This window comes from Phaenicophaeus curvirostris, chromosome 3 (assembly GCF_032191515.1).
Source record: "Phaenicophaeus curvirostris isolate KB17595 chromosome 3, BPBGC_Pcur_1.0, whole genome shotgun sequence".
Classification (NCBI taxonomy): domain Eukaryota; kingdom Metazoa; phylum Chordata; class Aves; order Cuculiformes; family Cuculidae; genus Phaenicophaeus; species Phaenicophaeus curvirostris.
The window spans coordinates 74,200,849-74,215,806 of record NC_091394.1 but is presented as its reverse complement, the minus strand read 5'-3'; the positions used below and the strand labels follow the sequence as shown (position 1 = coordinate 74,215,806).

Here is a 14,958-nt window from a genome sequence, read left to right as displayed (position 1 = left end):
AGGATATTAAAATTGAACAATTTGTTCACGGTGCTATATAAAAATAGTTTGGTGCTAGCAAGTTGTATTAAATAGGACTTCCAGCTAGGAAATCTCTGTTAGAAAGTCTATAAATGAAGGATAATTCTTCAAAGACAGATCCACTACGATGACAGAAAACAGCCTGTTGCTTAAAACATGCCCTGCAATCTGTACAACTAATTACTTAGACTAGGAACCCTAAGAACAGATACATACTTGGCTGGCTTTTTCCCCCCGCCTTTCCCAACACCTTCTCCAACACAGAAAGAAATTGAAGAATATAGGGAAAACCATCCCAAAATAAGCAGAAGTCTAGGGGCCATCCTGCACATTCTTGCTGAGTGGTCATGACTTCTGAGGAGTAGCTTTTAGTCCACTGTTTTTATTCATTAAGATTTAAAAAATTCTCATTTCCTGTTAACTGCCACAGGCAAGATAAAGTACCTGGCTATCATGGTACACTGAACGGTGCCTGCATTTTCTTGTTTCATGTAAGCCTGAAAAGTTTCATAACTCATTAGGTGAGCCACTTGTAATAAACACAGTTTCACAAGACTTGCACATTGATCAATACGTGAAGCTTTTTTGTACCCACAGACCTCGCAGCACAAATAAGAGTAGACCATCTACCCACCTCCAATTGCTTTTGTTTTCTCCACACAATGTTCCTGCCAAGTCATGCTCCATTTGCGATCTAGTTATGAAAGTCAGGTTGTCCTTTCCCACTACCCATCAATTTATGGCTAGAATACATATGGACTGCAAATAAAACTGGAGGCATATCCAGCATAATATGCCAGGAGCATAGCCTCAACTATCGCACTGCAAATACAATCCTGGACATATCACTGCATCAATGGGGTGTGTAATCTATTACTGCTGAAACCTGTCAAGTGGGCTTTTGAGTTCAGTTTTTGTATTTATTATCTTCCATTGAAACAACACACTATGGGTTATGCTTAAGCATTCACATGGATAACATGCCAAACGGAAGGACAAAAATTCAAATTACTTTGCCTAGTTAAAGGATTAATTACAGTATCTGGCCTATTTCTATTTTCCTCTCCCCTAAGAACCTACTGCTGATGGTAAGAGCAACTCAGGAACTAGTTCCAAGTTTTGGCTTTTACAAGACAGTAGTTAAAAGAATCCACTCAACAATGATTAATATCTAGCACATTGCAATAGCAGAAAACTGAACTTAAGTGTTTCCTCCACTCCCTAGGTATTTGATGAGAAAACAGTTTTATCTTTAGCTTTAAATTACAGGCTAATTAACACATATTTAAGGAGTAAACTACAAGAAATAACTCTCTAATCAGGATTTGGTAAATCAAGTTCTAACACTAAATAGAAAAATATTCTAGCAATGAGTTTGCATGGATTATATTTGACAAAGGGGCAACATATACTTGTTTGCACAGCAATTAAATACGCTGTAGCTGTTCAATAAATACTTTAATCAAGAACACGTTACCAAGCCCTGCACAAATACAAATACTTCACTGCTAGAGAAGACACTAAGATGGCCTGTACTCACTTGTATAAAAAGCAAAACAAGGGGCAAGGTCCTGAAAATAAAGGCACATGGCAAAGAAGGGCTAGCATGAGAAATCATGAATGCACTCATTATAAAGCCTACTTCATTTTAAGCACATTTGTTTTAGCACAAGACCAAATACACAAGAATGAAGTATCTCCTTAATTCTCTATGTAAGCCTCTGAATGTAACAAAAGAGCATCTACCAAACTGTGCTTGAGGAATGCTGTCACACTGGAAGCACCACTCAGCAGGATACAGACTATCATCTCTGGACACAGACCCTTCACAGCTGTTGATTTTGATAAGTTAAAACTAGTTTCCTCATTATACATATAGCAAGGTAATGACAGCAAGCTGCAGTGTGCTACTTGGCAGGCTGGAAGAAAGCTAATTCTCTTCCTATCCACAGGATTGGACTCATTCTAAGTTTCTTGAAGATAAGGACAGGGCACCTTGGCCAGACCTTTCAACTCTGACTTCATTGCTGTTTATATATTACAGAACAACCATCAGGAGCTGCCAAAGTTTCTTATATAGGATCAAACATACCAACTAAAAGATACCAACTCCCAAAATGCCTTGTGCTAACACTGTTCTTGGACTCCTCTGCAGACAGTGTTTAGTTGTCTATGCTCTCAATGGTCACTGGTGCAAGTCAAATGGCTTCTATTTATTTGCAGTCATGAAACCAGATGGACTGTGCATCAGGGAGCTTAAGCCAACACAGATGGTTAGAACTGGAGACCTGAATTATCTTTCAGTGCCAGGTAGTCTCATAAAAATGCCTCCCCACTGAAGATGAGCAGAGCAGCCTAGCCATTCTGCAAAGCACTTTTAGAGGTTAGCAGGCATCCTTCTCACTCCAGAATTGTTCTAATTACAGGGACACATTTAAGAGTCTAATTGCAAACATTTCATGACAAGACTAGGCTCCTTCCTGCATGTCTCATGTTCTACAAGTCTACTTTATGTAAAGCTCTGCCCTGCAATGAAGAAATGAGTAGAAAAAGAAAATTAATAAGTTCATAGAATCACTGGGTTGGAAAAGACCTCTTGGATCATCAAGTCCAACTGTTCCTATCTGCCACTAAACCATATCCCTGAGCACCTTGTCTACCTGTCTTTTAAATACCTCCAGGAATGGTGACTCAACCACCTCCCTGGGCAACCTCTGGCAGTGCCCAATGACCCTTTCTATGAAATTTTTTTTCCTGATATCCACTCTAAACCTTCCCTAGCACAACTTAAGGCCATTCCCTCTAATCCTATCACTTGGGAGAAGAGGTTAGCACCTTCCTTTCAGGTAGTTGTAGAGAGTAATAAGGTCTCCCCTCAGCCTCATGCACATAGAAGGCAAGTGGAGAAAGAGAAGTTATCACAACAGCAGTTGTGAAAATACTGTCAAAAGCAAATATAAAGCACATAACATCTTGAACTTAAGGAAACAGAGTCAACATAGCCTTAAGTTGGAAGCATAGACTAAGATCTCCCACTCCTCTCTTACCTAGTATTATTGTTAAACAGTTCTGTTAACACATTCATCTTGAAAGACTTTTAGGTCTTAAAGATTTAAAGGCGAATTTGAAAGCTTGCATTGACTGTCAAGATTCAGCCATTCTTGCGCATTAAGCCATATATTCACAACTGTGAAGACCTTACTTAGAAAAGTAATCACAGCACCCCCCTTGCATATGAAGTAGTAGTACTTTTTTGCAACACAAGAAGTTTAGTTGACAATGCAAGCAGAATATGGTCTTCCCCTGTGGCAGAACTATTTAATTTACTATCAATTCATTCTCATGTCATTTTAACTTGCATGTATTTTAATTGATTATGAGATATCATATAGCTCTAGAATGATCTCAAATTATGCTGCTTTATCTGCAGCACTGCCCATGAAGGTAATCATGAGAGAGGAACTGAGACACGCTGACAGAAAGATTTGAGCTTCGCTGCCAGAGGGCGGCAGCACAAGCTTGCCCGATGCAGGGTTCAAGCCTCACAGTGGCATTTAAGTGCTCTAAAGCCCAGTTCTCAGTCTGTTTCCATTTATACTTCCCTTTGTTTGGCCATCTGGTCTATTCATAACAGGGACTACACAACAGAACACATTCTTGAAATACAAGTAATTCATAAGCTCCAGACCTCACAGAATAGCTATCCCATTCTATATCAATGCAAAACACATGGATTTCTGCATAATTGATCGTTTTATTGAAATCTGTTAAAAGAAGTTTGTTCAGATCACCTGTTCAGCAGGCAGTTATGCTCATTCTGATCACTGCATATATACTGAGCAAGTCTCCAAGCAATACATAAATATTATTTTGTCTGACCCCATACATATGCATCTTTACTACAAAAAGCAGCTTTTCCAATGAAAGTTGTATCCATGGGACCAATGTTCATTTCTTCTAGCTATGACTTGTACCAAATCCATACCAGTAATTGTAGGTTAAATATATCAATACATGTAATAGAGCTTTAACGGTAAAAAAAGTAAGAAAGTTAAATACTGCAACAGCTTAGATACATACTGTATTTGAATGATAGAACATGAAATCTTTTGACCTAGGTAATGACAGTCACTAAAACACAACATACAGAAGCAACATCAACAGCCAGTACTTGTCTAAGCAGAGTTCCCCTTTTTCCCTTCAAAAAAAGAAGGGCTGTGTGCATCTTGAATGTGAGCTTAGATATTAACTTTACAGCAACATTGATTCTGATATTTAAGGCTGGATAACAAAACAGACATTAAAGCTGCAGGACATTAAGTACACATAGCATTTCTGAGCTTGAGGAGCTGATGTTTACTATAGCACAGGTTCATTGTTCAAACCCTATGGAATAGTACTACTTGGCAGTATCTGTATTTAGCAGACATGCCACATTACTCAATTAACCAAAATAAGCTAGGTTTTTGAAGTTTTTTGAAGTGTTGATTAAATTAGCGTTCATGAAGGCTAGGGAAGTATTTTAATTGAAACACATTGATAAAGTTAAATACGCTGACCTATCATTGTCCTCCAGAACACAGGAATCAAGTTACATATTTTGTCTCAGTCATCAGGGGCTGGTATTTCAGCTAGCATTTGAGTTTCTAACCTAACGGCAGGTTAAAAATAAATCTTCATACAAATGTACCTTAAATAGATGCAATGATGACCAATAAATTGGTCAGTCCCTACCTCTTACAGTTACAAACCCAAAAACTTTAGGCACATGAGTTACAGCCAATGTTCAGTTTAAAGTCAACCATTACAAACCAGAGACCCTTTTCAGAGATTGCTCTCTGACAGCATTCTGGACTGTAAGAACATGCATACACCAGCTGTCCAGAACTACAGAGCTGCTAATAAAGAAGTTGCCAGAAAAAGCCATTAAATATACACATGCATGCCAATTAGCTTCCCAACTACAGCACTATTTACAAGCCATACTTAGATTTTATGTAATTTGTAGTTTTTAACCCAACTTCCAAATACAAGTTCAAATCCAAGACATCCAACATCTGACCATTTGAAATAGCTGAAGTGAAAATGAGTGCAAATTACAAATCCACAGAGAGGTTGGCAATGATTTCCAGATCTTTTCAGGCAAAATTTATCACGTAATTACTGTCTAACAGAGGTGGAGTCCATGGAGGACATGGCCAAAACTGACTATTCAGAAAGTCTGAAAGCTTCTTCATACTGCAAACTGAAGTCCTCCACAAAATTATCTGCTATTTTACTGCATGTTGCAATGTATTATTGCCCCAGAAGTTGTGCAGAAACCCACACCCAAGAAACTATTAATGCACAAGAAGTTTAAAAGTTACCATGCATAAAATGTGATTAAGCAGTTACAGAATCTCAGGTATTGATTATGGCTTAGACCTGCATTTTTAAGTCAACACGTAGACAAATACCCTTAAGTGAATGACATTGTCTATATCAAAGGGAGACAAGTTTGTTTCACTGAAGACTTGCTTGAAGTGACCTTCTGCTTAGAAGAAACAGTAGACAATCTATTCACAAGTAACCTTACCTACTTTACAGGGCTAATTCTTACAAGAATAATACTCCTTTTTACTCATCTTTTAAGATGATATGTGGATATTTACAGGTATTTATAAGCAGGCTTTATTTCTTGAACAGCCAGGTATCTGACAGCTAATTCTTTGTCCTCCTTCCCCGTCTCATCCAAGTCTAGAGAGTTCAAGACATTGTTCTAGCAGCATTCATGAAATTAATGGTGCAAAGTTATTACAAAAACCTCTTTCTGCAAGCTGTCACATCCTCTTCAAGTTTGTATTACGTCAATAGCACTTCCCATGTATTAAGAGCTCTTGGGGGGGAAGTCAGGAACAATAGATATGTTGAATGTAGCAAGCAACTGATTTGTTGGCTGAGAGGTTTTTCAGGTTTTACTGTTGGGTGGTTGTTTTTTATTTGCTGCTCATACTGGCCATTGCTAAAACTTTGGTAATTAGTTCACTACAATAAATTCACAGTTCCTCATTTTGACATGCACCTATAACATGTGAGTTGAACTGCACCACAATAATTGTAATGTCATCTCTATACATTCGGGCCAGCTCTTCTGGAAGACTAAGCATCTTAGATAGTCGCTCATGATCCACAGTGCCAAACTCATTGTTACCCACGGCATGACGTATCAGGTGAGTTGCTGCATTCTGATCTTCAAACACTGAAGAGATTCTTGCTCTTCTTTCTGTTAAGAGACCATGCATCTGTCCCAAAGTTACCTTATAGCCACCAACAGCTATTGGCTGCTGGTGGTGAACACCAGTGAGGTATTCTCCTACAATCCTAGCCACATCTTGCCTATGCATAGTCTCCCACAGCCCATCTGTGGCCAAAACCAGGAACTTATCCTGTGGCCGTAATCTGTGATATATGACTTCTGGCTCAGCTGTGAGGTAAGGGGGAGTGTGATAGTTTGGAGGAATAAACTTTGTATATTCATTGTCATTCAGCTGATCTGGGCCTGATTCTATTACTCTCTTCTGTAGTTCAATACTCCATTTAAACTTCACATCACCAAAAGCTCTGAAAGGCATCAGGAGACCTAACAGACGATCTTGTTTCACGAGACTTTTCTCTTCAGACTTTGGATGCTCCATTTTCACACGTTTCACTTCATGTTCATTTTGGGCATTATGGTCATAGGACAGATTAACTGCAGACCAAGACCCATCTTCTTCCTGAACCCCAAGCATTGCCCGACTGTCACCTGTGTTTGCAATATGCAAATTAACACCATCCACATGGGCCACACAGGCAGTTGCACCAGAAAATGCTACTCTCAGCACTAGGTAGTTGAGAAAAGAATTTGGATCTCCTACTTGAGCTTCCAAAGAAATATCATTATCAAGCCTCTTAAAAGCATTAATTAAAGCTTCTTTCACATCAGCAGTCTCTCCACTGTTGAGATCAATGAGCTCCTGCCAGTAAGTTCTTAGACTATTGAAGTAAAGTTTGGAAGCTTCTTTGCTAAAATAATCATTGGGATGCTTGTGCCACTGCAAAATGGGCAACAGAGCTCTGCCACTTTCCACAGCATTTTCTATCTCGAGTAAAGTCTCATGAGGTAACAAAGAGACAGCAATGTAGTAAAACAGTCTTTCACTGACAGCTTGAGCACAAGCACAACCTGCGTGGCCATCAAACACACCCAGCAGCATCCCTCTTGTCTGTAAGCAAGTCGCAGCACTCCTCCTGTCTTCTATCGGAGCATTGGCAGGCAACTGGTTGCTATCAAAACCAAGTACAGAACTTACATTTTTACCATCAAATTCTGGGACTTTGAAACTGTATTCATTTGCCTTCAGAATGCTGTTGACCTGTGGAGGAGTGAGGTAAAATCTCTGTGGCGTAGAAGCATAATCCCTCGTGTGAACAAAGTGATTAAAGTTCTCCCTTGGCCTACATAGTGCTGCAAATTTCTTCTGAGGTGCATATCTGAAGTGACCATGAGCAAAATGAGATGATAAACAACACAGATGTTTATGGTGGCAGTAACACACAGTACTGCATATTCTGCTAATCTCACAGTTACGAATCACTGGAAACAGATGAGCTGGTGCTGGCATGGCATCAGACAACAACGGTAGCCTGGAGCTTCGGACTGGAATTGCTGAAAGACAAGAGAACAACCATGCTTAAGCAGACAGCTAACAGTTTTCACAAAACTTTAAGACATCTATAGATCCTAACAAAGTTGCTTATTATGGAGTTCATAGCTCCACAGGTCTTGAGAGAGAATAGGCAGTAAGAGGTTGTTGTTTATAGACACTATAATGAGCTATAACAAAAAAAAGCTATACCATACTTGACATATTTTAGGTCTTATACAGACTCAGACAGAAGGCAGGAAGTAAAAATATCATTCTGGCAATATACCTTCAAACAGAACTTAAGACAAGCGTTAGCACAGAGAACTCTACAGTAATGCCACCTTCTGCAAGACTTATATGGAGATTTGTTTTCCTGATGATTTTGCAACTGACAGAGCCAGATGTGACACACAGGGAGGATAACTCTGTATAATGCAGAAGATGACAAACCCTCTTGCAGTAAGATTCAAGAAACAACTTTGAGATGACATACAATTGGGTTTAAGATTAAGATGGTTTAGACAATAAAAGCAAGCAGTACATCATAGACAGCAGATATTCTTCAGGCAATCACAAGTCAACAGCAGGCATTGTTTCTTCTCCCTGCTTTCACATGTGAAAGTTTAAAGCTGTATGACATCATGGTTTACATAACACAAACCAGCCACAGCAGTCTACATGGAAATTTTCTAGCTTACCAGATAAAAGCACAAGAGAGAAAAAGCAGATGCATCTCTCCTACCAGCAGCTCATGCATGCCAGTAAATTTTAGGATTAGAAATTGCTGTAAAAAGCAGCTCACTTGAAGGACTACATCCATGCTGAGTTTGCTTCCATGACTGGATTAGAGCCTTGCACAGTAGCCTAAAGCTAGTTTAGTGTTAAGATATAATAAGTTTAGTATCCAAGAGAAGTATTCTACTGCTTTCTTGCCACATCTAGAAGTTTTCTGTATACTTCTGCATTCCTCTGAAGAATGATAATTCTAACACTCTTCCTTGCCCCCTTTACACATCCAATCACAACATCAGTGTGAGTGCCCTTATTCACTGTGCCTCATTACCAGGAAGTTTTTTACATTGCTGTACCTGACAAAGCAGTTCCATAGCTTAGAAAAAGCTTGGACTGTGGCATTTTGTAAAATTCACACAATTAAGAGGAATTCAATTTTCTCTTTCCATCTTTTACAATTTCATCATAAAAGCTTCTTCCTAGAAAAGACTATTACAAATTACAGAAAGCTTACTGCTGTCATAAGCACTAGCCTGTCAGCACCACTGCATCTCAAATTAGTTGTTCTACTGAAAACCTGGGTACTACTGTGTTGTGCAAGGTGCTTCAGTCACTAAATTCATTAATTTTCAGCCAAGAGGGCATACCAGTATTTTGGACAAGAAACAGCACCTTTAAAATATGCACTAAGCCCAGACACTCAATCTAACAGATCACGCAACACAGGAGGAATCCTGTTCGGTGATCACTCTGCAGGCATTCCGTAGATTCTGCCACAGGATTCTGATCATCCAGATCAGCTGAGATGCATCCAGAAATGTATGAAGCTTCACCCCATTCTCTGTGTTGCAAAAGAAGGAAACAAGTTACATTCTTCGCTGTCAAGCTTGATCTCTGTAAGTAAACAGGAACGGAGCCTGTTTCTATATCACAAAATACAGTGCTGAAAGCAAAGTAAAATTCCCAGTATCACACTCGTTCCCCAAGAGAGGGACTGGCAATCTCGACTTAGTGACAAAAATCCTTGTCCACTGACCTCTCCCATTGACAGCTATGAACTGGGCAGTTTTTTGTCCAGTTACAAGGAAGAGCTCTGGTTGTAGTCCTGTCCACAGACACTCAGCAGCAGTGCACTGGCTTCAACTTCCAGTTGCATACTAAATTTATGTTCACCACTTCCTTCCCAAAAAGCCTCTCAAGCCCAGACTTCATATGCCTACAACATGACAGAAGTAAACCATAACTCCAAATATTGATCCTTAAAGTCTATTCACCACCTTCTAATTACGAGGGAGCTATTTTAATAAGTTATGTATATTTTTACATGACATTTAAAAGCCAAAATTTTGCTTACAGAATGAGAACCTCACAGTTCAACAGGTGTCCCTGATCTACAGCTGCACCTCAGATTCAGCACTGGTCTCCCACATTAGACTAAATGAATCAAGTTCTCCTGACTGCTAAGCACATGTCCAGTTCTGACCTATACGTGGCACCACAACTGTTCTGACAGTTTTGCTGTTGATCCATGATGAAGTGAAAATAAAAATGTGCTGCTGTTACAGTGGCTCTGCAGTGCCACCAGAGGATATTTTAATGATTAGTTTATCAGATATTACATTAAATCCAAAGGAAGTACTAAAGCTGGCCTAAAATTTTCCACAGCCTGTATCATTTACAGTAGATCCATGTCAGGTTAAGCTACACCTGTTTTACATATCAGATTTAATAAATCCTAGTTGATTAAGTAAAATAGAAATTCCAAGTTTGCCAGTCTGCAGTGAAATTATCTTAAGTGTCTTCATTAATCCCCACACAGATGCCTCAAACATAACCAGAGGTCCCAACTAGCCCTTAAATAATTACTTCCAGATACCAAGTTCATCATGGTTGATCCAGAGATGGTAGAGAAGAAGAGTAATTAGAAATTTTGCAATCTAATCAAGATCTGTCAAAAGATTACAATCAAGCCAGCATTATATACCTCTCCAAGCCCAGAAGAGGGCACAAATGCTACTTCTCGGGCAAAAAATGTCCAATATGGAATCAAAATTCATGGGCTTTATAGTATTACAAGATGGGAAAATATTACTCCTCCCTTTAACAAGATCATAGAATAGTTTGGGTTGGAAGGGACCTTAAAGATCATCTAATTCCAACCCCCCTGACATGGGCAGGAACACCTCTCACTAGATCAGGCTGCCCAAGGCCCCATCCAACCTGGCCTTGAACACCTCCAGGGATGGGGCATACACAACTTCCCTGAGCAACCTGTTCCAGTGCCTCACCACTCTCATCATTATGAAATCCTTCCTTATGTCTAGTCTAAATCTGCCTGTCTCCAGTTTACATCATTGCCCCTAGTCCCATTTCTACGAGCCTGTGTAACCAGTTCCTCCCCAGCTTTCTTGTAGTCCCTTTCAGATACTGGAAGGTAGCTTTAAGTCTCCTTGAAGCCTTCTCTTTTCCAGACTGAAGAACCCCAACACTCAGCCTGTATTCATATGGGAGGTGCTCCAGCCCTCTGATCATCTTTGTAGCCCTCCTCTGGACCCGTTCAACAGCTCCATATCCTTCTTGTGTAGAGGATTCCAGAACTGGACACAATACTCCAGATGAGGTCTCACAAGAGAGGAACAGAGGGGCAGAATCCCTTCCAAGTAGCTACTGGACACCTATCTTCTGATGCAGCCCAGAATACAGTTGGCCTTCCGGGCTGCGAGCACACGTTGCCGGCTCACGCTGAGCTTCTTGTCAACCAGCACCTCCCAGACCTTCTCGGCAGGACTGATCTCAAGCACCTCATCCCCGTTGCTAGAAACGTACTATTAAAGCCAACTGACGCCGCACAGACAGGTTACTCCTGAACACCCGCCTTAGCCATAACAAAACCACCCGTGGCTTCAGGTAAAACCACTTAGCCCGGGTGCCTTTCAGACGATGGACAGACGCGAACGAATTCGCCGGCAGCTGAGGAGGGGGAGGAGGAACGAGGAGCAGCCGGCAGCACCGTTAGCCCTCCCCCCGGGACACAGCCCGGCCCGCAGCCCCGCCCCCGGCCCCCGAGCGCGATACCTACCGATGCGCCTGGGCCCGGGGCACACACACATCCTCCTGTCACAACAGGAAGCCGCCAACATCCACAAAGCAGAAGCCCGCGGGGCGGGGGAGAAGCAAGGCAGAGAGTTTGTTAGAGAGGACGGAGAGCTCCGACACGGAGGACGACGACACAGAGGAGACACGCACACACGCCCGCCCGGGCACCGCCGGCCCTCCCCAGCCTCCCGGCCGACACCCCCCGCCCCAACCCCCTCCCTCCCTCCCGGGCACAGACCTGGCCCCTGCCCGGGCGCCTCACGGAAGCGGCCCGAGACGCCCCCGCGCTCCCGCTGCACCCCGAACGCCGCCCCGCCCGCCTGGGGCTCGCGCCCGTCGCGCCGCGTCTTATAAAGGCCCCGCGGCCCGGGGCGCGCCGCCCATTGGCTGCCGCGCGGTCACGTGACGGGGCGGGCGGGGAAGGCGGGCGGCGCTCCTCCTCGGCTCCCCGTGGTCTCTCTGGTTCCAGTGGCTGCGCCTCGGCGGCCGCGTCCCCTTCTCCCGCGGGCCCCTGGGGTCGAGGACGTGCCGGGGAAGCCCACGCGGTCACCCGTGTGGCGACCCGTCCCCGCTGCGCTTCGGTCGGGAGAGAGAGCCTGCCGGGAGACCGAAAGCGGAGAAATGCCTGCAAGCTTCTGTAGGACGTATCGGCCTCTGCTGCGGATTAAAGAGTGGAAAATGGGGAGAATCGTGTTCTGTGGTCGCTCCGTTCTGCAGGCATTCCTTAGATTGTGCCGCAGGGTCAGCTGAGATGTGGCCAGCACGTCCAGGGAGGTTATTCTCCCTCTGTACTCGGCACTGGTGAGACCGCTCCTTGAATACTGTGTTCAGTTCTGGGCCCCTCACTACAAGAAGGATGTTGAGGCTCTGGAGCGAGTCCAGAGAAGGGCAACAAAGCTGGTGAGGGGGCTGGAGAACAGGCCTTACGAGGAGCGGCTGAGAGAGCTGGGGTTGTTTAGCCTGGAGAAGAGGAGGCTGAGGGGAGACCTCATTGCTCTCTGTAACTACCTGAAAGGAGGTTGTAGAGAGGAGGGTGCTGGCCTCTTCTCCCAAGTGACAGGGGACAGGACGAGAGGGAATGGCCTCAAGCTCCGCCGGGGGAGATTTAGGCTGGACATCAGGAAAAAAATTTTCATGGAAAGGGGCATTGGGCACTGGAACAGGCTGCCCAGGGAGGTGGTTGATTCACCTTCCCTGGAGGTGTTTAAGGGACAGGTAGATGAGGTGTTGAGGGGCATGGTTTAGTGTTTGATAGGAATGGTTGGACTCAGTTATGCGGTGGTTCTTTTCCAACCTGGTGATTCTATGATTCTGTGATTTTATGATTCTATGAAATTAGGCTTGTGGACCTGCAGCCTGTGCTGCAACGTTAGGGTTTTCTGTTCTTCATTTTCCCCTTGGTGTTCAGCCTCCCAAGAATCGCTCCAGGCAAAGCCCTGCTGACCAGGGACCTCTCTGCCCTGTGCTCCTGCCACTGCCAGCAGGGAATGGTGTGAGGGCAATGATTACGGAGAAGGATCAGTCTTTCCCCAGAAGAACAGCACCTGTTGTTCCTATCAGGGTGGCAAGAGCAGCAGCCTCGCCTCCTTCCCTTCTCTTTTTGTTCATTACAATCCTGTCCCCATTCCACATTTCCAGGGTAACATTCAATTTTGCTGTTAAGATTCTTTGATCCAGCCTTATTCTTTCTGTAAATCTTTGAATAAGTAACGTATATACATCAAACAATGTTTTGGTTTCCTTGATCACCTCTTCCCCTGTTTATAGATGCACGTGCTCTCATGCCTTTCTATTTTCAGAGTGGCTGGGACTAGTCTTCCCTAGTAGTAGTTGAAAGCACAAACTATTAAAGTGTTCATTTATTGGTGTTCCGTGTGACTTTTGTGCCACTTATTTGTTTATCTAGAATAGTACACTGTCATCTTCTCTTTGAGGTTTATTTTAGAATAAATAGAAAGATGCATCTGACAGACATCACTGTATGTTAAAGACTTCATTAAATAGCACGGAAGATGAATAATTTACATTCCCTTTTAATGATACCACATAGTTAGAAATAGATTGGCAGTGTGTTCTGTAACAACAGCCATTTATGTGATTTTCTACTTGCAGCAAGGGTGACTGTAAAGCACCCAAGTTAAGAAATGTTCTTAAAGACCACGTAAGGTGGCACAACTAAGGCATCCTCTTACCCCATCAGAATGTGAAAAGCTGTGGGGAGACAGATCTGCCTGGGTGTATTTGAGTGATAGGTCTATGAGTAGAAATAACAAAAATGGTTTGGGATGAGGCTCCACTGTTCACCACCTATTTCTGATTGGAAGTGTAGGGATTGTAGAGTGGATTCATGTTTTTTTTCCAAAGAGAATGTAACTTCTAGAGTTGCCTTCTGAGAAAAAAGAAATCTAAAATCATTAAAAATTAATAAAAACAATAGCTTTTAGCACTTTTGATCTCCAGAATGTCTTGACCAACAGTACAATTCCCCGTAACATGCAGTGAAGTTGAAAGGTTAGTGTTACAGCTCCCTGCTTATTTGTTTTATTCAGCCCTTTTTCTTCATGACTGATGGCCCAGAGAGGAGATACCTTTAGATATGGTATTGGAAGCTGTGGCTCATGGTATCACAGTATCCTGTTGATAGTACATATGTCTTTGAACAAAAGACAGGATTTGAATTTTAAAGTACCAAGTAAGAAGAGATTTTGGCCTTAGCAGCCTTGTATTAATCTGACAACTGAATGACAAAATACTGAAGCTTGGCTGACATTTTAGTCCTCAAACCAATGTGAATTGGCTGGTGTGCCAGAGGTTGGGTGTTGCAATCTGGCTGGAAAGTTAGGTTTTCTTTTTCTTCACCCTGCTGCTGTGAAGACCTTTTTGTGCACTTTGAGCAACAGTCTATTTTTGCCGGTTTTAAAGAATAAAAATTATTTTAATGAATAAAAGCATGTTATTCCATGTTTTAACGTTTTACATCAAGGATTGATGGAAAAGCAATTACTTATAACTGCTTCAAGGTTTGTGAAGTCTCAGTGTGTCCCTGAATGGAAGGATTATCATCTGAGTGTAACAGAAGACATCAGTTCTTCTCTACTGTGCCTGTTGCTGACAGTGGGTAATTCTGCACTGCAGAACTGATACACAGCTATACATTATCATCACAGCTAAAATGCTGCAGTAGTTACTCTAAAGCTTTCTGAACACTTTTCCAGAGAAACTCCATTACAGATCATCAAAATCCATTTTCATTTTAAATCAGGTGTTTGTAATAAACATTTATTTTAAATAGGTTTTTGTGGCTAACATATAAATATTTTATTGGTTCAGTTTCACTGAAAACCAATTCAGGAACGCGGGGTAATATTTCAACTGATTGTATATCCCCTGACTGCTTCACATTTTTCCGATGCCTTTGTTTCAGAAATGTTTCAGAAATGCC

The 14,958-nt window shown here is 42.3% G+C and overlaps 1 protein-coding gene across 3 annotated transcripts; it reads right to left on the bottom strand.

Annotated features, from left to right (window-relative positions):
* Positions 1–3,568: 3,568 nt before the first annotated feature.
* Positions 3,569–11,851, bottom strand: PDP1 (pyruvate dehydrogenase phosphatase catalytic subunit 1). Of its 3 annotated transcripts, XM_069854355.1 has the most exons (3): positions 11,755–11,839; positions 11,500–11,534; positions 3,570–7,708 (listed from the first exon to the last, which is right to left on the bottom strand). In XM_069854355.1, the coding sequence occupies exons 2-3, from the start codon at positions 11,528–11,530 to the stop codon at positions 6,057–6,059; spliced, it is 1,683 nt and encodes a 560-aa protein (XP_069710456.1). In that variant the 5' UTR covers positions 11,531–11,534; positions 11,755–11,839; the 3' UTR covers positions 3,570–6,056. The 3 variants fall into 3 exon arrangements, with proteins under 3 accessions (XP_069710455.1, XP_069710456.1, XP_069710457.1); XM_069854354.1 differs by lacking the exon at positions 11,755–11,839 and having other exon boundaries at positions 3,569–7,708; positions 11,500–11,677; XM_069854356.1 differs by lacking the exon at positions 11,500–11,534 and having other exon boundaries at positions 11,755–11,851.
* Positions 11,852–14,958: the final 3,107 nt, after the last annotated feature.